Raw genomic sequence first — 22,255 nt, 5'->3', positions numbered from 1 at the left:
CTTATTCCAATTATACAATTATATATTTTATACTCTTTATAATTCTCTCAAGTTTTTAGATATTCTGATCTGGGTTGGGTTTTTTGGCAGGAAGCAGTTCATTTTTTTTTCTCTTTGTATTTCAGTTTGGGAAGTATTTACTGACATATCTTCAGGAGTGATGATTCTTTCCTTGGCCATACATGTCCATCTACTGATGAGCCTATCAAAGGCATTCTTCACTTCTCATGTATTTTTTAGCCATTTATTTATTTATTTAAGGTTTATTGACTTAGAGAGAGGAAGTATGAGAGAGAGGGGGGCATCAATTCGTTGTTCCACTTATTTATGTATTCATGGTTGATTCTTGTATGGGTTCCCTGACCGGGGATCAAACCCACAGCTTTGGCATATTGGGACAATGCTCTAACCAATGGAGCTACCCAGCCAAAAGCCCATTGTTTATGTTTTAACTGGGCTGTTTGTCTTTATTATTGAGTTATAAGAGTTCTTTATATTGTCTGGATATTAGACCCTCATCAGACCCTTATTGATGATTTACAAATCTTTTCTCCCATTCAGTGGATTGTCTTTTCACTTTCTTTGAAGTGTCCTTTAAAGTGCAATTGTTTTTAATATTACAGAAGTTTAGTTTATTTTTTCCTTTGGCCACATATGCTGTAGGTGTCATCTGTGAGACCATTGCTTAATCTAAAGTTATGAAGTTTGCACCGTGTTTTCTTCTCACAGTTTTAGCTCTTACATTTAGGGTTTGATTTTGGTTTTGTTTGTTTTTTTCTTCACTGAATTGCCTTGATACCACTGTCAAAAAGCCATAAATGTTAAGTGTTTATTTTTGGAGTCTCAGTCCAATTACTCAGTAGACAATTGATCTAAGTGTCTACCCATAGGCCAGTCACAGTCTTATTACAAATTTGGAAATCAGGAATTGTGATTTTTTTCCCAACTTTATTTTTCTTTTTCAAGGTTATTTTGGCTATCCTGAGTCCCTTACATTTCTATATGAATTTTAGGATTTGCTTGTCAATTTCTACAGTGGGGCCAGCTTAGATTTTGATAGGAACTACATTGAATCAATATGGGGAGTATTGCCATGTTAGCAATGTTAAGTCTTCCAGTCCATGAACATTGATGTCTTTCCACTTATTTCCACTTATTCTTCCTTTTGTTAACTTATTCCTAAGTATTTTGTTCTTATTAATGCTATTATAAGTGAAGTTGTTTTCTAAATTGTGTTTTTTGTGTTGTTCATTGCAAGTGTATAGAAATTCATCTGATTTTTGTATATTGATTTTTGTATCCTGCAGTCTGCTGAACTTAATAGCTCTAATAGTTTGTATGTGTTCCCTAATACACAGGGTAGGACAGAAATAGGTTTAAGTTGTACATGAAACACAATTTATTCTTATATTATTATTTATTAGTTATTATATTATTTTCCATATGAACAACTGTGAACCTACTTTCCCCCCACTCTGTATTCTGTATACAAGGTCATGCCATCTGCAAAAATAGTTTTGCTTTTCCTTTTCAATCCAGATGCCTTTATTTCTTTTTCTTGTCTTATTGCCCTGGCTCGAATTTCTACTACAATGTTAAGTAGAAGTGGTGATAGTCAACATCCTTGTCTCTTTCCTGATCTTAGTGGTAAGGCATTCAGGCTTTCACCATTAATTATGATAATAGCTGTGGCTTTTTGGTAAATAACCCTTTATCAGATTAATTACATTGATCGATTATTGTACTTTGAACCAACTTTACATTCCTGGGATATATCTTACTTAGTCTTTTTTTTTTAAAGCACAGGGTTATTTTTTTAATAATACACTTTTTCTTTTAAGATTTTATTTATTTATCTTTAGAGGGGAAGGCAGGAGAGAGGGAGAGAAATATCAATGTATGGTTGCCTCTCATGTGTTTCCTGCTGGGAACTATCCTGCAACCCAGGCATGTGCCCTGACTGGGAATCGAACCTCGATCCTTTGGTTCACAGGCCCGCACTCAATCCACTGAGCTGTGCCAGCCAGGACTCTTGCTTTGTCTTGATGTGTAATTGTTAGTATTTTCCTGGGGATCGTGTCTGCTCTCATAAGAGACCTTAGTCTGTAGTTTTCTTGTGATGTCTGAGTCTGATTTTGGTGTCAGGGTAATACTGGCCTCACAGAGTGATTTGGGAAGTATTGCCTTGTATTTAATAGAAGGATCTGGACTTGAGCGTTTTGTGGTGGGTAGTTCTCTTTGTTTTCTATTGAATCACTAATTTGATCTCTTGTGGGCCATGAGATGTTCTGTTTTTTTCGTTGAGTCAGTTTCTTTTGTTTGCATCTTTCTAGGAATTTGGCTGTTTTACCCAAGTTATCTATTTTGTTGGCATACAGTTGTTTCTAGTACTCACTAATAAACTTTAGTTCAGTAAAGTTGGTAGTGATGTCCTTTCTTTCATTCCCAAATTGCGTGATTTGAGTCATCGTAAGTTGGTCAGTGTAAGTAAAGTGTTTATTTTTGTTGTTCTATTCAAAGAACCAACTTTTGATTTTGTTGATTTTTCTTTTTTCTTTTTTAAATGTTTTATTTATTTATCTTTAAGGGGGAAGGGAAGGAGAGAGGGAGGGTTTTTTCCCCGGGGGGCTGATTTGTTATTTTTCTGTATTATTTTTCTGTTTGACAATTTTGCAGAATCTTTTTTATTTTCTTGTGCTTGCTTTGTGTTTGGTTTACTTCTTTTTTTCCTATTTTCTCATGGTGGAAGTTTGAGTAAGCATTCTGAGATCACTCTCCCTTTTTAACATAAATATATTTACAGCTATAAATTTGTTTGTAAACACTGCTTTTGCTAAGTTCCATAAAATGATGTTTGTTTCCTTTGATTTCCTTTCAAGGAAAGGAGAGAGGTTTGTCCATTGTTTTCAGACTTGGATTGATTTGAGCTTCCTTGATAGTATGAAGGTGCTAATATTCAATCATTTTTTACCTACAGAAATTGTAATTTTACATGTTTCATCCTAATACAAATTACTGTCAAAAACATTACCTCCCATTACCCTAGTATTGTCTTATTTTTACAGTTAAACAAAATGTGCTCAGGAAGGATAATGGGACTTGTCCAGGTTGTTAGGACTGATGTGTCAGGATAGACTAAAACATTATTGAAGACCTGCATATCCTATAATAACAGTTACAAGGAACTTCTAATCTGATTGAGGGACAGGTGCACAGGAAAATAATTGACATCCAGCCCCAGATAATGGTTGTCCCACTAGTGTTAGTGGAAATTGTGCCATAATTGATTAATGTACCTGTTATTAAACTAATGCCTGGCATTCTTTGAGCGAAAGAAGGCATGCAGGACAAACAACAACTTGGTACCCTCTGAAGGAGCTTGTACTCTGAAGGAGCTTGTACTCTGTCCTCCTCTGAAGGAGGAGGTGAAGAAATGAACTGTTAATTATGGTACGGTAGGATAAATATTAGATGAGGGCCTAGCAGAAGGCCCCACCTACTTACTCTTTTAGAAAGAAGAGGTGAAGGCCAATCAAGGAAAATTTTGGGCCATTTGGTTTGCATTTTGAAGATGGAGAAGGAGCTTCCAGATAGAAAAGACAGGGAGAGGGCATTTTAGGGGAAGAACATGTGCAGAGGGGAACAGAGAGAGAATATATTTATTTGGCGCCTAGAGTGTGCATTGGGAAATGATGGATGAGGCTAGAAAGGAAAGTAGATGATAGGATATGAAGGGTGTTGTATCATAAGGCAAGGGGTTGACTTTTAGCTTAGAGGCTGTTGGGGAGCCTTTGAAGGTTTCTAGAAAGAGGACTTTGAATTACTTGTCCTGGGTGGATTTGGGAGACAGCTGCTTTCCTTTCCCCTGTATGTTAGTACAGTTGTTCCTCAGTCTCTGTGGGGCATTGGTTCCAAGACCCCTGCAGATAACAAAATCTGCAGGTGCTCAAGCCCCTTATACAGAATGGCAGAGAACAATGTGTACAGGCAGCCCTTTACATCCTTGGACTCCCACCCACAGTTCAGAAATACTATTTTCAGTCTGTAGTTGGTTGAATCTGTGGATGTGAAACCTGGGGACACAGAGGGCCGACTGTGTATTTACTGAAAAAAATCCATATGTACGTGGACCCACACAGTTTAAACTCATGTTGTTCAAGGTCAACTATAGTTCTTTCCTCACTGTAAAATGTTTCTTTCTCTTTTCTTCTTTGACTCACAGTTCACTGAGACTTTTTTGACAGAGAGGGACAAACAGTCCAAATGGAGTGGAATTCCTCAGCTGCTCCTTAAGCTGCATGCAACGAGCCACCTCCACAGTGACTTCGTTGAGTGTCAAAACATCCTCAAGGTAATTCTTTCGGGCCTTGGAGGGACTACAGTTCAGGGCTTCCAAGTAATACAAGATGTCGGCTTTTTTTTTTTTTTTTTTTAGTCTCTCTTTCAGTCTACTTTTTAAAATAGCTTGTTTTTATTACGTAAGCTGTAGAACATTTGGGAAGTTCAGAAAAGTGCAAAAAGGAAAATAAAACTCACCTATAAAGAAAATAAAACCCTCCCACCCAGGGATAATCACCACTGAGTTCCCTGTGTATGTCCTTCTGGGCTTAGCTTTGTGTCAGTGCTTGCTTGATTTGGGAGGTCAGCGCTGTGCCCTGGGACTGAGATGGCTTTCTTTTTGAATAGGGTATAAAAGATCCTATATGGCCGAAGATTCATGGAAGTGGTGTTGTGGCTGTTGATAATTACAACTTGCATAAGGAGATTGAGGGGACTGGGCTTGGTGGTTGGGAGAGAGATGATAAAGCAGTTCTCAAATTTGAGTGTGTCAGAATCACCTGGTGGGCTTATTCAAACAGAGTGCTGGGCCCCACTCCCGAAGTTTCCAATTTAGTAGGTCTGGGGTTACCTTATCTAAACTTCAACTTGGGAAATAGGTCCACATTTGAGTTTAGAGCACCAGCTGTAGCTGCCATTGAAACCTGTGCAAATTATATTTGGTCATAATGAAATTTAATGATAGTATTCTTTAGAGGTGAAGTTTCGGTTATTCTGTCACATAATAAGTCGTTCTAAAATATAATACGCTCCAGAATAAGCTTAATCTTTACCTTTAAGAAGAGATGTTTTGGGCCTCATCTACTGCAAGGATGAAGACCACTCTCAGCAATTACTGTCAACACTTCAGAAAGTGTGGGCATCGCTTTGAAGGGTTACACAGTTATTATGAAGGACCCCAGAGGCACGCTGCTCAGGGACTTCAGTTACATCGATGTAGAGCTCAGTTTTTTTGGAAAGAAAAAAAAAGAGACTCTGGGTTGATAAGTGGTGGGGAAAAGAAAGGAACTGGCCACTGTTTGTACCACCTGCAGTCATGTGCAGAACATGATCGAGGGCATTACACTGGGCTCCCATTATAAGATGAGGCGTATGTACGCTCACTTCCCCATTGGCATCATTATTCAGGAGAATGGTTCTTTTGAAATCAGAAATTTCTTGCATGAAAAATATATCTGCAGGGTTTGGATAAGGTCAGGAGTTCCTTGTTCAGTACTTCAAGCCCAGAAAGGTGAGTTAATTCTTGAAGGAAACAACCTTGAATTTGTATCAAATTCAGCTGCTTTGGTTCAGCAAAGCTACAACAATTAAAAACAAGGATATCAGAAAATTTTTGGATGGCATCTATGTTTCTGGGAAAGGAACTCTAGCAGGCTGATGAATAAGATCTAAGTTGGTCCAGCTTCAGAAATGGCAGGATGCCGAATGATTCCTCAGACTTATTTATGGTATTTTAAAGATGCAATAAAAGTCATGTAGTAATTTGAGGGGGGAAAAAGATGTTTTGTATTCTTGATCTTCTCAAGAATATTTCTATCCCTTGATTAGGATAGAAATAATTATAGCCTCTTTTACTTGCTTAAAAACACTGTTACATATGTACAGAGGCCAGAGGATTCTTTGGCCTCTCCAAATCTGTTACATATGTAACAAATTTGTTACATATGTAACAAAGAGTTACATATTATTTCACTTGATTTCCTGCAAAATCTCTGTGATATGAAAGAAGAGGAGGAGCAGGAGAAAGAAGGGAAGGAGGGAAATTAATATTTGTGAGTGCTTGCTGTGTGATTATCATTTCTTTATTTCATTCAGCAAATACTTATTTGAAATTTACTGTGTTCCGGGTATATTTAATTCTTATGGTAACTTCATGAGATGGGTGGTATTTTTCTTTGTGTTAGTCTAGAATATTTTGATTGTAGGTAACAGTACCTCCCTCAAATTGGGGCCAAAAAAAAAAAGATCTTTTATTGTCTCACATAATTGGCAAGCACAGGTGTAAATTCAAGAGCTGAACAGAATTAGGTTGTCCATTTCTTATCTCGACCTCTGTGTGTGACCTCAAGGTCCTCTATGTAGTCATAGGTCCAGGGTGACATTTCTACAACATGGGCTAGCCACTGAGGTGAGAGGAATGAGAGACTTGGTTAGGCCTGATCACCTGCCCCTGGTGACAGCCCCCGCAGAACCGTGGAAAGTGGGGAGGGGCATTTCCTCTAAGGAAATGGGGCTGTTAACCTGAAGCAGAGAGAAAGCTGCTGGGCAGGAAAAATTCAGATGCTTTTTATATTCTTTTTCGATTGAAAAAAAACGAGACTCACCCAAAACCCTGTGGCTGCTGTATGATGAGCCCAGCTTTGTTCTATCCAAAGAGAAGCCTCCACTGTACTAGGCTGCCAACAGGAAGTGTTTCCTGGCCTTATAGATTAGAAAAACGAGATCCAGAGAAAGTGGTTCAGTCACTGATTATGTGAGCCGAGGCAATTTTGTAAAATGAGTAAAATTGTACTTACTTCGTTGAATTATTTTAAGGATTAAATTAAATAAAACACAAAAGCCCAGTGCCTGGCATGTAACAGGTGATCTGTGAGTGAGTTCTGCTTTTCTTGATGTGTGGTACCTGGCCCAGCAGCATCAGCATTGCTTGGGAACTTGTTATAAATGCACTTTCCCAGACCTCACCATAGACCTATTGAAACTCTGCAGGTGGGACCCAGTAGTCTGAATTTTAAGAAGCCCGTCACATGGTTCTGATGCTTACCAGTGCTTGAGCAGTGTTTGCTCTAGCCCTTTGTGATCCGTTTTCCCTTACAGGTGCCTGAGGAGAGAACATAATGAGAAGGGTCCCGGATTCTTCCTGCTCTCTCCCCTGTTTCATCCAAAATAGTTTTGTTTTCTTCTTTAAGCACAGACTCTGGAGCCAGACTTCTGTGTTTCAACCTTGGCTCTCTCTACCACATGTGACACTGACAAGCTTCCTTATTTGTAAAATTGGGAAAAGTTACTATTATCTCTCACAGGGTCCTGAGGATTGAAAGAGATAATACATGATGTGCTTAGAACCAGGTATTAAACAAATTAGCTATTACTACTGTTATTACAGTTTTTATTATTATCAGCTTTTCTGTGAGACTATTATTTTTTCTATTGCCCCTACTCTGTGAACAGAGGATTCTTTGGCCTCTCCAAATCTGACGCCCTCGGCACTGCATTGGCTGTATTAAATGGCTGCTGTGTCTCGGGACCTGGATCTCATACAAAGAGGAATTCGTTTCAGTCTTCAGGGAACATTTAATCTAGGGAAGAAATAACATATGTTTGTGAAGAGGTACAAAGTCAAAATGCTAAATACCACAGTGAATTACAGATTGCTTTGGGGGTTCAGAGGTGAGTTAGAATGCCTCCGGCTAAGGGGCATTAGAGAAGAATTCCTGAAAGAGGCGATATACTTGAGCAACGTTTTGGTTATCTGTTGCTGCAGAACCAGCCACCCCAAAGCTTGGTAGCTTGAAATAATAATCACCATTTATCTCTAACAATTTTAGAAGTCGATTGAGGGTTCTTTTGCTTCATGTGGTGTTGGGTTGGATATTGAATCGTCTAGAAGGTCCCGAATAACTTTACTCACACTCCTGGTAGGCTGATGCTGACTGTCAGCTGGAGATCAGCTATGCTGCCAGTCCTGGTCTCAGTTCCCCTCGTGGGCTTCAGAGGTGTCCAAGTGGGACTTCTCACAGCATGGTGACTGGGTTCCAAAATGGCAAAAGCCAACTTTCCCAATCTTTCTTAAGACTTAGGCCAGAACTGGTGTAGTGTCGCTTCTGCTGCACTCTGCTGGTTGAAGTGAGTCACACCAGCCCAGATTCAGTGTGGAAGATGATTCTGTAGGGGGTGTGACTACCAGGAAGTATGGTTCATTGAGGGCCGTCTTTGGGCTCATGGGGGTTTAAGTTGTGATTAAAACTCAGACTGACACTTGGGTGTCTGGTTTGTGTTAGATACAAAAACTGATTGTTTCTCTGTGTACTTTGTTTAAACTAGGAAATTTCTCCCCTTCTCTCCATGGAGGCTATGGCATTTGTCACTGAAGAGAGGAAACTTACCCAAGAAACCACTTACCCCAATACATATATTTTTGACTTGTTTGGAGGTGTTGATGTAAGTAGTTGTTTATTATTTCTACTGCAATTATTACTACTTAATGGTTTGAGAAGTTAACCCTTGAAATGGAAGACAGGAAACATTTCAGAGTATATAGGAAACATTTGAGAATTCTAACTTAAAAGGTTAGTGGCACTCACCTTTTGAAATAGTACAGCTTTTATTTTAGAAGATTTGAATTATTTTAATTGATAGTATAGCCACCTTTGCTTTTGTAAAGCACAAAGTTAAAGGAATGTGTCCTACTTCCGCACTGTCCTCTCCTCAGAAGCAGCTGTGATTACAATTGCTTGCAAATGTCCTTCTGGAGATGTTCTGTGTGTGTGTGCATGTGTGCGCACGTGTGAGAGAGAATAGCCCCACCACCCCCGCTTCAGGTTTATTTTCTCCCCATACAGAGGTGGCGAACGCGGGTACACACAGGTACATTGCTTTGTAAAACCCTGCATCTTCTATGTGATTTTCTAGCTTGGGGATAGTTTCATTTGTGAACAGGTAGTCTGCCTCCTTTTAAACAGCTCTGTAGTATTCTGTGGTATAATCGTACCATAATTTATTTACCCAGGCCTCAGGGGATGGGCATTTAGAATTTTCTCACACCTTTCCTATTACAAATAAATTGCAATAAAGGTTTTTGTACATAGTTTTGTGTACCTGTAAATATATATTGTACCTTTGGGATCAAAGCATCTGTGTCTTTTATTGTTTATAAACTTGTCAGTTTACATACTTAGAGGTTTTTTTCAGCTTACATCCCAGTAACGAAGTGTGAGAGTGTCTGCTTACGCACATCGTCACCATCACAGTGTGTGTGTGCGCGTTTTCATGAACTTTGCGACTGAAGTAGAACTTGCACACAGAAAAGCACACCAGTAACAACCACAGGAATAAGTTTACCTTTGTCATACCACCTGAATCACAAAATAGAATATTACTGGCACCCACTGGCCTCCTTCACCAAACATAACATTTTAAGTGTTTTTAGTATTTACTAAGTAGATACGAGAAAATGGTATTTTTTCATAGTATATTTACAGTTTTATTGAGATACAGTTCACATACCACATAATTCAGTCATTTAAAAAGTATGATTCAAGGGTTTAGTGTATTCATAGATATGGCAACCGTCACCGCAGCCAATTTTAGAACATTGTATCACCCCAAAAAGAAACCCAGGCTTTAGCTATTCCTCCCCTAGTCCTCCACCCCCACCCCATCACAGACAGCCGTCACTCCGTTTTCTGTCTGTGTAGACATTTCTGTTCTGGACATTTAATAGGAATGGAATCATGTAATATGTGATCAGTTACAGGCTTTTTTTTACTTAGCTTAATACTTTCAAGGTTTATCCATGTTGTTGCACGTATCAGCACTTTATTCCTTTTTATGGTTGAATAATAGTTTATTGTATGGGTATACCACATTTGTATATCCATCCTTCAGTGATAGACATTTGGGCTGTTTCTGCTTTTTGGCTATTATGAGTAATGGTGCTGTTACATTTGCGAACAATTTTCTGTGTAGACTTGGATTTTCATTAATTTGGGGTATGGAAGTGGGATTACAGTGTCATATGGTAACTCTTAGCTTTAATCCTTTGAGGGGCCATTAGATTGTCTTCTGAAGCAGCTGCACCATGCCCACCGGCAGTGTGTGGAGGCTCTAGGTTTTCCACATCCTCATCAAAACTCGCTGCTATATGTGTTTTTGAGTATACCCATCCATCCTAGTGCGTGTGAAGTGGTACGTAATGGTTTTGATTTGCGTTGGCTAATGGTGTTCACATCTTCTTATGTGCTTATACAGTATTTGTATGTCTTCCTTGGAAAAATGTCTGTGTCCTTTTCTCATTTTTTTTTTTAAAGAGAGAAAGGAACATCAGTGTGTGGTTGCCTCTCACTTGCCCCCCTACCACTGGGGACCTGGCATGCAACCCAGGCATGTGCTCTGACTGGGAATCGAACTGGCAACTCTTTGGTGTGCAGGCTGGCACTCAATCCACTTAGCCATACCAGCCAGGGCTCCTTTTCTCATTTTTGAATTGGGTTATCTGTTTATTATGAGTGCTAAGAGTTCTTTGTATATTCTCTCCATAGTTTTTAAAATTTACATTCTTCTATGAATGAGATTGAATATATTTTTGCGTGTTTATAAGTTTTCTTTTCTGCTAATTGTTAGTGGCTTTTGCATTCTTCCTATTTAGTTATTAGGCTTTTCTAAGTTCTTTCAGGTTGCTATAATAAATGTTACAGACTGAGTAGCTTATAAGCATCAAGGAATTTGTGTCTCACACTTTCGGGGCCTGGGCAGTATAAGATCATTGCACTGGCAGGTTTGGTGTCTGGCGAAGGCCCCTTCCAGGTGGCAGACTACCCACTCCTTCCCACCTCCTCACATGGGAAGGGGCTAGGGGATCTCTCCGGAGCCTCTTTGATAAGGGTGTAATCCCACTGATGAGGTCTCTGCACTCATGGCCTCATCATGCCTGAGGCCCTACCTGCGGATGCCAACACATTAGGGAGGAGGGTTTGACATAGGAATTTGGGGTGATTACAGACATTCAGATCATAGCAATATGTAACTGTTCTTCACTTTTTAAGGTCCTTTGTCTTATCTGTTGTATTTTTTCCTAGTTGGACAACTGAATTTTGACTTTGTTTATGGTAGTTTTAAATGTAAAAAGGTGTACTTTTTAGGTTGTCAGCTTGATCAATCTTTTCCTTTTATGGCTTCAGAAGTGTATTTCTTGCTTTCCCCACTGTTGTATGATAAACTGTGTCTATGTTTCCTTCTAATATTTTAAAGTTTTTTTCATGTATGTTAAGTTTTCGCATCATCCCAAATTTATTTTGAATGAAGAACTGGGATCCCCCTTTTTCCCTGGGATATCTGTCCTTACACCCGTCACTGGGATGGCGATGACGGAGGCTTTCAGGGGGTCACGTCTGTTCTGTGTCTTGATGCGGGCGGTGATTGTACAGGAATGATGTTCACTGTGTAAAAACCGGAGCTGTACCTGCTGCACATGTTATCCTTCCATTTTAGAAGAGTTTTCTTTCCTTAGAGATACTATTTTCTACAAAAGTAAAGATCAAATATTAAACATTTGCATAATACTGTTTACCATAGACTTTATTCTCTGATTTCTTCTTAGCATTTGCTCTCCTCGGCAGTCTGAGTGGTCCTGTACATTTACTTGCTAGTTGGCTCAAGAGAATCCCCCCCTTCACTTCTAAATCATTCATCAAGGGATTTACTTAATAGAAAGCAGTATGTTTATGGGAGGAAAAGAATAATGTGGGTCTCTAGCCTCATGTCTATTTTAGTGAAAATGTGACTTTCTCTAGCAGGTGCCTGTTCCACCTTAGGACATCTTTGGATCAGTGGTTCTTGACTTCATGGGGTTTTTCTCTCCTGCAGTGAGTTACATTGGCCTCTCCAGGAACCTCAGTCTGTTCATAAGTACAGGCTTTTGGGTCATTTTTGCCCATCACCGACCTCTAGTTGGGTGTATTTTTCTTGCCAAACTCCCTCTATTGTTTGTTTGTAAGTTTTCAGTTCTCTTTGCTGTTGCTTAGTTATCTATTATTGAATGTGGGGTATTGTAGTGTTCAACTATGACTTTTGAATTGTATTTCCTTGAATTCTGCCAGCTTTTGGTTCATTTATTTTGAGGCTTTGTAATTAAGTACATCTTTGTTTGTAATTGTTGTATCCTCTTGGTGGCTTGACCCTTTTAAAATTGTAAGTTGTCCTCTTGTTTCAACAGAATGGGTTTTTAATGCATATACTCATTATAAATAGTTTAATCAAAATTGTGTTGTATTTAAATACGTAAAATGAAAAATGAATTCATATCACCCCCTAGTCCCTGTAGAAATCAGTATTGGACATTTACAGTCTCTCTTTTGAGATTCTTTTTATAAAAAGTTTATAAGAAGCCCTGGCTGGTGTAGCTCAGTGGATTTAGCACAGGCCTGCGAACCAGAGGATCGCGGTTCAATTCCCAGTCAGGGCATATTCCTGGGTTGCAGACCAGTTCCCTGCAGGCCAGTTTCCATCAGGGGATGCATGAAAGGCAACCATACATTGATGTTTCTCTCCCTCTCTCCTTCCCTTCCCCTCTAAAGATAAATAAATAAATAAAATCTTTAAAAAGTTTATAAGAGAAAACAAATATTCTTTAAGCAAAAGAAGAATCAGTGATATTCTGCGGTTTAAAAAAAATTAAGCCACATTGGATCCCAGAGATTACCTAATCTAAATATGCTTATTTTTTAAAATGAGGAAAGTGAGGCCATTGGAGGGGTGCTGACTTGCCCAAGTTTACATGGGGAACAGGCGACTAAGCTGGGACTAGAACCCAGGTTTTCAAACTTGGTGTCGAGCTCACTGCCCTGAGCCTCGCTGCCATCTGCCTGTGTTGGGAACAAGAGGCTCTTGTAATCTGGTTGCAGATATTTGGGCTGTGAGTTAGCACAGCAGATTGTCTGTAAGTTGTGCTTTGAATTAATCTTGAAGATTTAATTAATCTTAAATTTTTTTTTTGTAGCTCCTTGTAGAAATTCTTATGAGGCCTACAGTCTCCATCCGGGGACAGAAACTGAAAAGTAAGTATACTTGTCAGCCACTTCCGTGTTTTCCGGCCTGCTGATATGGTGGTGGTTTCCAGGAGTTTCCCTGCGGGCCCTTTCTGACTCTTAACAGTGAGAACATGCCTTACATCCCGGCCGCAGGATGCGCTCTCCAATCCCAACCAAGCAGCTCTGTTTATTCAGTTGGTACTAGGGAGAAATATAGGCTGGTGCTTTAAAAGAAAAAGTGTGAAACCCACTGGGCTAACAGAATTACATCTTTGTATGTTTCTAATAGTTCTTGGGTCCAGCTTTTCTGTTTTCTTTGGAAATTCTTACTTCTCATACATTGTTAATTGAGAGAGTATCCTAATAAGATAACAAATATTTTTATTGTTATTATAAAAGTGATATATACTCTTTGTAAAAAGTTCGGTAATTACCAGAATGCATATAGTAAAAAGTAAAAAGGTTTTTAGGTAGTACATTATTTCTTAAGCTGGGTAGTGGGCACATGGGTGTTATTTTGTTATTCTTCTTTATAATTTATGCATGTTACAAATACTCTTTTTAGGTATTCAATATTTAATTTTAAAAAAGAATAAGTGTACTTTACTTAGCATTAAAAGCCAGAGATCACTTAATATTTGATGAGCGCTCTTCTATAAACATCACATATATATTTTTTAATTAAAAGTTTCTTCCCTAACATCAACATGATATACTTTATAAGACCTCATTTGTAGGTACAATAGCAGTTAAGAGGATTCATATATTCATCTTTGAATATTCATATTCAGCTTTTTATTCCCATCTAAATTGGTTCTTCTGTTCTCTGTCTACCCACATAATCTTCACAGCAAGTAACACCTGGTAATTACTTGTTGGAATACTTACTTATTCTCTCTCTCACTAGATTTATAAGTAAATCTGCTCTAGAGCTGGTGCTGAATAAATATTTGTTGCATTAATGAATTCTAATTCTCTTCAAAAATGAAAGGTCTGGAAATACTGAAATATACTTGTCTGGTTTTCCAGCCTGCTTTGAAGTCATAAAATAAATAAACCAAAAAGTCCCAGTAGGCTGAGAGGTAGGGGTGAGAGGTCATAGGACACCTGCAGCATCTCCAGATCCTCTCAGATAACCCCCCTGGTCAAGCCAGCTTGTCAGGACAGCCTGTTGAGATCTCGCAAGGAGACCCAGCATTTTCAGAGGTTGTAGCAGCATAAGGATAAATGGAAACAGTGTTTGAAAATAAAACTAATGCCAAACAAAACAGTTTGTCCATGGCTCATACTCAGTTTTACCATTTTCTAGTTTGGGGGTCATAAAAATGTATTTTTCCTTTTTGTGCTACTTTCCTGTTCCCGCTCACAGGGAAATAGCTAGTTTTTTATTAGATTAATAGGTTGGGCATTAAAAGCTGTTTCCATAATGTAAATAACCAAAACAAAACAAAATACCTGGTGAGTCTGTAGTAAAAATGTTGTAATTGTTTGCTGCTAGTAGAACTTTCCATAGAAATTTATAACAAGAGGCATCAATATGCTTATACTTTAGATTCTAATAGTTTAGCTTTTGAAAATGTATCTTGAGAAACCAATTCAACACAAGCATAAAAAGGCTGCTCTTACATATTAAGTTGTTTATTTTTTGTCTATTTAAATAGCAAAATAAAAAAAACAACTAAAACTAAAGCCTTGGGTATATTCTAAGCAAGCTATTGTACCAAGGGAACATGGCATATTTTAAATGGTGATATCACCACAGATGGAAATTATGAAGACTTTGGAGCATAATAAGAAAATGGCTACTATAGTAAACCAAAAGCAGCTTACAAATTGGTTTGTAGGTTCTAATGGGCCATGAAAATCTGTGGCAAATAAGGACTGGAATGAGATATGCTTACAGAAAAATAATCATCTTGGAGGAGATTATGAGGAATAGTTTTTGTTTTCAAAGAATTTAATATAGGCACACTGTCTTTTTTATGATAAAAATAACCAGTTATTATCCATCTGCTTGCAGTAAGTGATGAAATGTCCAAGGACTGCTTGAGCATCCTGTATAATACCTGTGTCTGTGTGAGTACCCTGCCTCTGGGGCTGCATTTTTCTCCCTACCACATTTGCAGTGCGTGAGAAGGGAAGATTTAAGTGAGGGTGGTAGACATGAGAGCTGTCTTCAGACATTGGAGGAATGCGGCGTATTTTATGTGGGTCTGAGAACCAGAACCAACAGATAGAAATTATGGGGAGGCAGTTGACTCTGAAACAACGTAAGTTTGAACTGCACAGGTCTACCCACGCGTGACCTGCGCACAGTTCAAACCTGTGTTGTTCAGGAGTCATCTGCGTTTTCATTTCACAATTGGTGTTTGCGGATGCGGAGACCTGACTGGTTGCATGTGTACTTTCAACTGCATGTAACCCCTGTGTTGTTTAAGGGTCACTGTAATTGTTAACAGCCAAACCCTGGCGGTGTCTGAACCAAGCAGAGACTGAACAATTACTTATCAAAGAGGTAGAAGCATTGGAAGGGTGTCTATGACCTTTAAGATACCTCATTATGCCTATTTCTTCATTCTCCTTGTTGGAAGACAAAACAAAACGAAAAGCCCCACCCACATACTGAGCAGGACACTGCTGCATTGACGACTGAGTGAGAAAGAACGGTGAATAAAGGAAGAAATTTGGAAGAAATAAAAGAGCACAGCACTTAGTGCTAGAACTCGATTTTAAATTCTGGCCTTTGGCTTAATGCTTATTAGTTCCTCTCCCAGAGCTATAGTTTCTTATCAGTAGAATGCAGTTACTAATCGTACTAACACGATAGGGTTGTTGTGAGGGCTCAGTGAGATGGTAGGTGTAAAAGCACTTTGTAAAGCAGTATACAAACATTAGTTTTGATGAGACATAATACCTGTCTTGGGAACCGCTGTGGTAAATTATACACAGTGAATCCTAATACATGGCGGAATGAAACAAGTGCTATTAGAGATGTGAAACCTGTATGCTATGACAATACAAAGGAACACTTAATTTCGTTTCTTGCCTCATTCAGAAAAAAAGGTTTCAGGCACCTTACAGGAGTATTTTAAATCCACTAAAATCATAAATTTAGATGTAGGTAAGAATGGAAAGGATAAAATAAGGTGAGGATATAGTATACATCTAGGAATTGGGCTGATATAAAAATGTAGACCATCTGCACATGTAAACTCATCTGCATTATGGATGGTGTACAAACTTGGGTTTAAGCTTCTTAGCAACCAACACAGATAGGGAAATGCATTTGAACACTTACATGGCGTGCCATCTGTAACAGTGCTGTGCACCAGAAGTACAGTGCCAGCCACTTAGGTTACTTTCAGTTCCTTGTAGCAACTTTTATTTTAAGGAAAGGAATAAAAAACAGTAGGAATACGTAAAGTTAATTTTAATAAGTTCAGAGTTCCAACTAAATATAAAGATATTTACATTCTCTTTTTTTTGAAGTGATCCTTCAAAATACAGTGTTTTTACACTCGGCGCATCTCTGTTGAGACTCGCCATATTTCAGGTGCTTACTAGCCACATGTAGCTAGTGGCACAAATAGGCACTGACAGAGCTATAAGATAAAAATAAACTCATTGTTCAGGAAATGCACAATGATTCTTGCAGCTGAGGCCACAAAGGAATTGTCCTTATTTTTAAAAAAATGTCTGTATGATGTAATTGACTTTATCATTGATTGGCTTTTAGAGTTGCAAATACCAGTACCCAGGGACTGGGCAGAAAACAAGAAATGTTTGAAGATGCCTTTTTTGGAGTGGGGACTTGTGTTGTGCAAGTTGTGACAAACCTGGAGTGAGCATGTCCTCCCTGAAAGACATTTAAATTCAGAAATTTAAAAGTACCGTTTGCTGGTTGAATAAAACTTGGCCTACTATATGCTAGTTTATAGTTCCTGATCTAGGTACCAAGCAGATACTAGGTCCCGAACCTGTGAGGATTATCATGGGGTGGAAAAGCCCTCCTCCGAGAAAGGCATTTGCACATAGTGTTCTGTATGTAGCTTTAAGGACTTAAGACCCAAGCCAAAGGTTCCTGATGTAATGTGGGGTTGTGTTTCCTAGTAGCTGGCAGGGATATCTTGCCATATTTTAAAAGGTTATATTTATTTATTTTTTTAGAGAGAAGGGAAGGGTAGGAGAGAGGGAGTGAAACATCAATTTCAAAGGGAAACACTGATCAGTTGCTCTTGTATGCACCCTGACTAGGGACTGAACCCACACCCAGGCATTTGCCCTGACTACCCCTCACCTTGTGAGATGATGCCCAACCAACTGAGCCACAGGGGCAGTGCTTGCTCTTTATATCTATGTCTATCTATCATCTATTTATGTAGATAGATAGATATAGATATACATATATAGTATTTATAACTTATTCTGCCTTTTCTCTCCTCCCTTGTGATAGACGGAAGGAGTTACAAAGCGTTTAGCAGAAAAGAATGACTTTGTGATCTTCCTGTTTACACTGATGACGAGTAAGAAGACATTCTTACAAACAGCGACCCTCATCGAAGATATTTTGGGTGTTAAAAAGGTGAGCTGTGTCCTCTAGCAGGTGGTAACCAGATGGGGGAGGGTGTCTCAGATGTTTGGATTCTGAAACCAATTTTCTTTAAAAAGAAAAATTGTTTCATATTCCTAGTGTTAAATTATCTTTTTGTTACTTAAATATATTCAAGTAAAAACTAGGTTAAACTTGATGTATTTAATGAGTCTTATTAATATGATTATAAAGCCTAAACAAATAAACATATTGAAATTAAACTCACTATAAAACTCGAAAGTTCAGATTGACCTCATGAATTTAATGTGATGGCTAATGTTACTTTGCCAAAATCAAATTGCCCCTCACTAATTATTATAATGCAAGATCTTTTTAGCATACCTACTGCTGTATGCTGCGTGATTTCATTCTCTTGCCACCTTTCTCTATTTGAACTGCCGTGAAACCTCTATTCATTAGGATATGTTTTGTTTCCCTTGGTGATGTTTGACTCTGACTTTCACTAAGTTCACCTCTGTTTTTCTCCATCAGTTGTCAACAGTTAATTGACACCATCACAGGAGACATAAATATGAGCACTGAAGTTCAGCCACTTGGTCATAAGATAGACATTCAGATCATCCAGAATATGCTTTAAAAAAAAAAAACTACGATTGAAATGAAAATACTAAATTAAAAATTTATCATCAGGAATTCACAACCCAAAAAAACATACTCACAGACTTCTGTTAGAGAATCACTGCATTAGATTTTTGGGGTATTGCTTGCTAGGACCTGAAGCCTGTTTCCCCAGTCTTTGTCCCATACCTCCATGTGGGTTGCAGGTTGGCAGATTTCTTTCTCTTACTATTGAGGAGGCAGGAGCCTTTTAGAGTTGGCATTGCTGGGAAAAGGCACCCATATGCATCGTGTTTTCCCCAGCTTTTATTTCTGTCTTTCTTCTGCACTTTTCCTTGGGTCCCGTTTGTGATCGCCCAGGCAGAAGATGCACAAGAGGCCCGTTGTCTATAGAAACACATTGGAAATGTGTGCAGGTCCCAGACAGACCCTTTGTGCCCTTCGATGAAAAGGCTTTGTTATTTTTCCACCAACTGTATGTTCCAGCCAGTGTGTGAGAGGGGGCTTCCAGGGTGGAAGTTCCAGTCTCCCTGGCAGTATCAGCACAGGAGTCTAGAATGGCTTCTGTGTTGCCAAAAATGGTGATGAGTTCTGCTAGATGTTATGGGTACCTCATTGCAGTTTGCAAGGAATACAGATGCCATGAAGAAGGAGCCCAAGCCACAAACTGGGAAAAGGTATTTGCAACCCATACAACTAACAAAGGATTAGTAGTCAGAATTTATCGAGAATTCTTGAAATCGGCAAGGAAAAGACATAGTTCAGTAGAAAAATGGGCAATGGTATGAACAGGCATTTTGCAGAAGAGAAACAAATGGTACATAAATACAAGAGAAGTTGCTTAACCTCATTGGTAATCAGGGAAATGCAAATCGAGACCATACACAGAGCACCTTTGGTGAGAATGTACATCACTGATAACAGTTCTATACTGATACTTTTTTATATCAGCAGAATATCTTCATCTTTCTTTTGTTTTCTACTTGAGTATGCATATACTCTGTGACCCAGCATGTAGGTATGCACTGCCCTGAGGGCCAAGACATTGGTACTGTGGCCTGAGTCACCTGTAACCTATACCCCGGCATGCCATGGGAAAGCTCATTCCAGAACAGTGATTTTTAGAAATGGAAACAGTCAATTGAAACCAGGAGGTTGTGAAACCAGTTCAGTGGGTTTACCACCTCAATAGAAAAGATCAAATCGTACCACGTGAGGTTGTTTGAAGTCTTAGTTTTATATTTATACACTTATTTATACATTCACTTATGTATATTTACTGGGTTGTTGTAGAAAGTTTATTCCTTATTCTTGGGCATTGTCAAAATGGTTTGTAATACACCAGCCCAGAAAAACTGCATGTGTGCATCAAGAAACACAGAACAAAAAACTGAAACCAAGCCTGTGATCCTTCATCAGGAAAATGGGTAAATGTGCTCTCTTCACACAATAGAATACAGGCATACTTTGGAGATACCACAGATGCTGTAATAAAGTGAGCGTCACAGTACAGTGAGTTGTAATCTTTTTGCTGGTGGGGGTCTTGCCTTCTCTGTTAAGAATGCAACATCCGCGAAGCTCAATGAAGCAAAGAGCAATAAAATGACGTATGCCTGTGTTACAAAGAGGTGGGAATAAATGAGTCATTGCCAAAGGCAACAGCACAGGCGATTCATAGAAATCATTGCTAGAAGTCAGTTGCAGAAGAATGTATATAGTATGACATTTTTATAAAGCTCAAAAATTAGCAGACTCAAATCTCACACGATAAAACTGTTTTTAAAGGCAAGGTAGTAATAAAATTTAGGATAGTGGTGGTTACCTCTGGCAGAGAGGCAGGGACATGTGGTAGTAAAGGCACACTCAGCTGTTCACTTCATTGTGTTTCATACCGTATGTTGTGTGTATCAAAGAAATAAAACTTAAAATACATTTGAGCCTTGAACAACACAGGCTTGAACTGCTTGGGTACACTTATATGCAGGTTTTTAGTTAATTTTTAAGTAAAAAATGTTTTCCTTAAAATCTGCAAATGTCTTGCATTACATGAACTTGTCTCCTTTTAAAACATCCTTATATTCCTCAGAAAATACCAGATAACAGAGCATTTTAGAAAATCCCTTAACTTGATATAGGATATCTATTAAAACTTACAGCAAACATTAAATTTAATGTTAAATTTCGGATATATTTCCATTAAAGTCAAGAAAAAGGCGAAAATGCCTGTCACTTACTCTAGATAATTGGTTACTTGTGCATATACAGGAAACACCTATAGGGATGTTCATTGCAGCATTGTTTAATGGTGAAAAACTGTAGTTCACCTAAACATATTTATACACAGAATAAATTGTGGAGTAAAATAGTAAAAAACAAGTATACTCAGCAAGGTGTAGGTGTAGGTAGACACACGGTGCCTCCTCGCACAACCGTAAAAAGGACAACGAATTTAAAAACAACAGCCAGAACTGAAAGAAAATTGAACTGCATGGAAGTCTGACAACCAAGGAGTTAAAGAAGAAACATTCATCCAGACCTGTAGGACGGGTGGAGATGGGCAGCTGGGCACAGAGACTCTCGATGAGGTAGCGGCTGGAGTACTGGGGCAGGCAAGGCAGAAGCTGGCAGACCCAGCAAGGTGGCGGCTGGCTGAGTGGGCGGTCCCACATCCGCACGCAGATAAACCGGAAGGAACAACTAGGGAGGGAGACGGACTGCACAACCCAGGGTCCCAGCTCGGGGAAATAAAGCTGCAAATCCCCGATTGAAAACACCCGCAGGGGTTGAAGCGGCAGCAGGAGAAGCTCCCAGCACCAAAGGAGAGTTCATTGGAGAGATTCACAGGGTCCTAGAACATACTCAAGCCCACCCACCCAGGAATCAGCACCAGAAGGGTTCAATTTACTTGCGCGGGTAGCTGGGAAAGTGACTGAAAACAGGTAGAGAGCAGAGCAAGCGCCATTGTTCCCTCTCGAACTCCTCCCCCACATAATGCGTCATAATACAGCGACGTGAGTTGCCCCACCCTGGTGAATACCTAAGGCTCGCCCCTTGCTACATAACAGGCAGGCGGAGACCAAAAAAAAAAAAAGGCTGAAATAAAAATAGATAAAAGCTGCAGAAAAAACACAACTAAGTGACAAAGATAGCCAACCTATCAGATGCATAGTTCAAGACACTGGTAATCTGGAAGCTCAAAGAATTGGTTGAATATGGTCACAAATTAGATGAAAAAATGAAGGCTATGCTAAGTGAAGTAAAGGTATCCTATTTTTCAGACCATAAGACGCACCTAGGTTTTAGAGGGGGAAAAAATTTTGAAGCAAAAAATGTGGTAAAATATTTAATAACAGTTCACCAATGTAAATGTAAACAGAACAGCAACATTAACAATCGTTACTCCTCCCAAATTTGGGGGCTGGGGGAAGTACATTTTATAGTCCGAAAAATACAGTAAATGTTCAGGGACCCAGCAATAATGGGAAGGAAACCAGGACTGAAATCAGTGGTGTGGACCAGAAGGAAGAAAGAAACATTCAACCAGAGCAGAATGAAGAAACAAGAATTCAAAAAAATGAGGAGAGGCTTAGGAACCTCCAGGACATCTTTAAACATTCCAACATCTGAATCATAAGGGTACCAGAAAGAAGAGGAAGAGCAAGAAATTGAAAACTTATTTGAACAAATAATGAAGAACTTCCCTAATCTGACAAAGGAAATAGACTTCCAGGAAGTCCAGGAAGCTCAGAGAGTCCCAAAGAAGTTGGACCCAAGGAAGCACACACCAAAGCACATCATAATTACATTAGCTGAGATGAAAGATTAGGAGAGAATCTTAAAAGCAGCAAGAGAAAAGGAGACAGTTACCTACAAAGGAGTGCCCATCAGATTGTCAGCTGATTTCTCAAAAGAAACCTTGCAGGTAAGAAGGGGCTGGAAAGAAGTATTCTAAGTCATGAAAGGCAAGGACCTACATCCAAGATTGCTCTATCCAGCAAAG

The 22,255-nt window shown here is 39.0% G+C and overlaps 1 protein-coding gene and 1 pseudogene across 2 annotated transcripts in view; both read left to right on the top strand.

Moving 5' to 3' along the window:
• Positions 1–22,255, top strand: part of TRPC4AP (transient receptor potential cation channel subfamily C member 4 associated protein) — a 76,707-nt gene that overhangs the window by 25,382 nt on the left and 29,070 nt on the right. For both annotated transcript variants that reach the window (XM_053671338.1, XM_053671337.1), the window contains exons 2-6: positions 4,223–4,351; positions 8,383–8,499; positions 13,055–13,112; positions 15,106–15,161; positions 17,539–17,667. In XM_053671338.1, the coding sequence (XP_053527313.1) occupies positions 4,223–4,351; positions 8,383–8,499; positions 13,055–13,112; positions 15,106–15,161; positions 17,539–17,667 (489 nt within the window). The remainder of the gene's footprint in view (positions 1–4,222; positions 4,352–8,382; positions 8,500–13,054; positions 13,113–15,105; positions 15,162–17,538; positions 17,668–22,255) is intronic.
• On the top strand, positions 5,151–5,821 carry LOC119063331 (60S ribosomal protein L9-like; annotated as a pseudogene).

This window comes from Artibeus jamaicensis, unplaced genomic scaffold (genome assembly GCF_021234435.1).
Source record: "Artibeus jamaicensis isolate MK-2021 breed Jamaican fruit bat unplaced genomic scaffold, CSHL_Jam_final contig_685, whole genome shotgun sequence".
In the NCBI taxonomy this organism is placed as follows: domain Eukaryota; kingdom Metazoa; phylum Chordata; class Mammalia; order Chiroptera; family Phyllostomidae; genus Artibeus; species Artibeus jamaicensis.
Note: the sequence above shows the minus strand (reverse complement) of the source record. Positions and strands in the feature narration are given on the sequence as shown.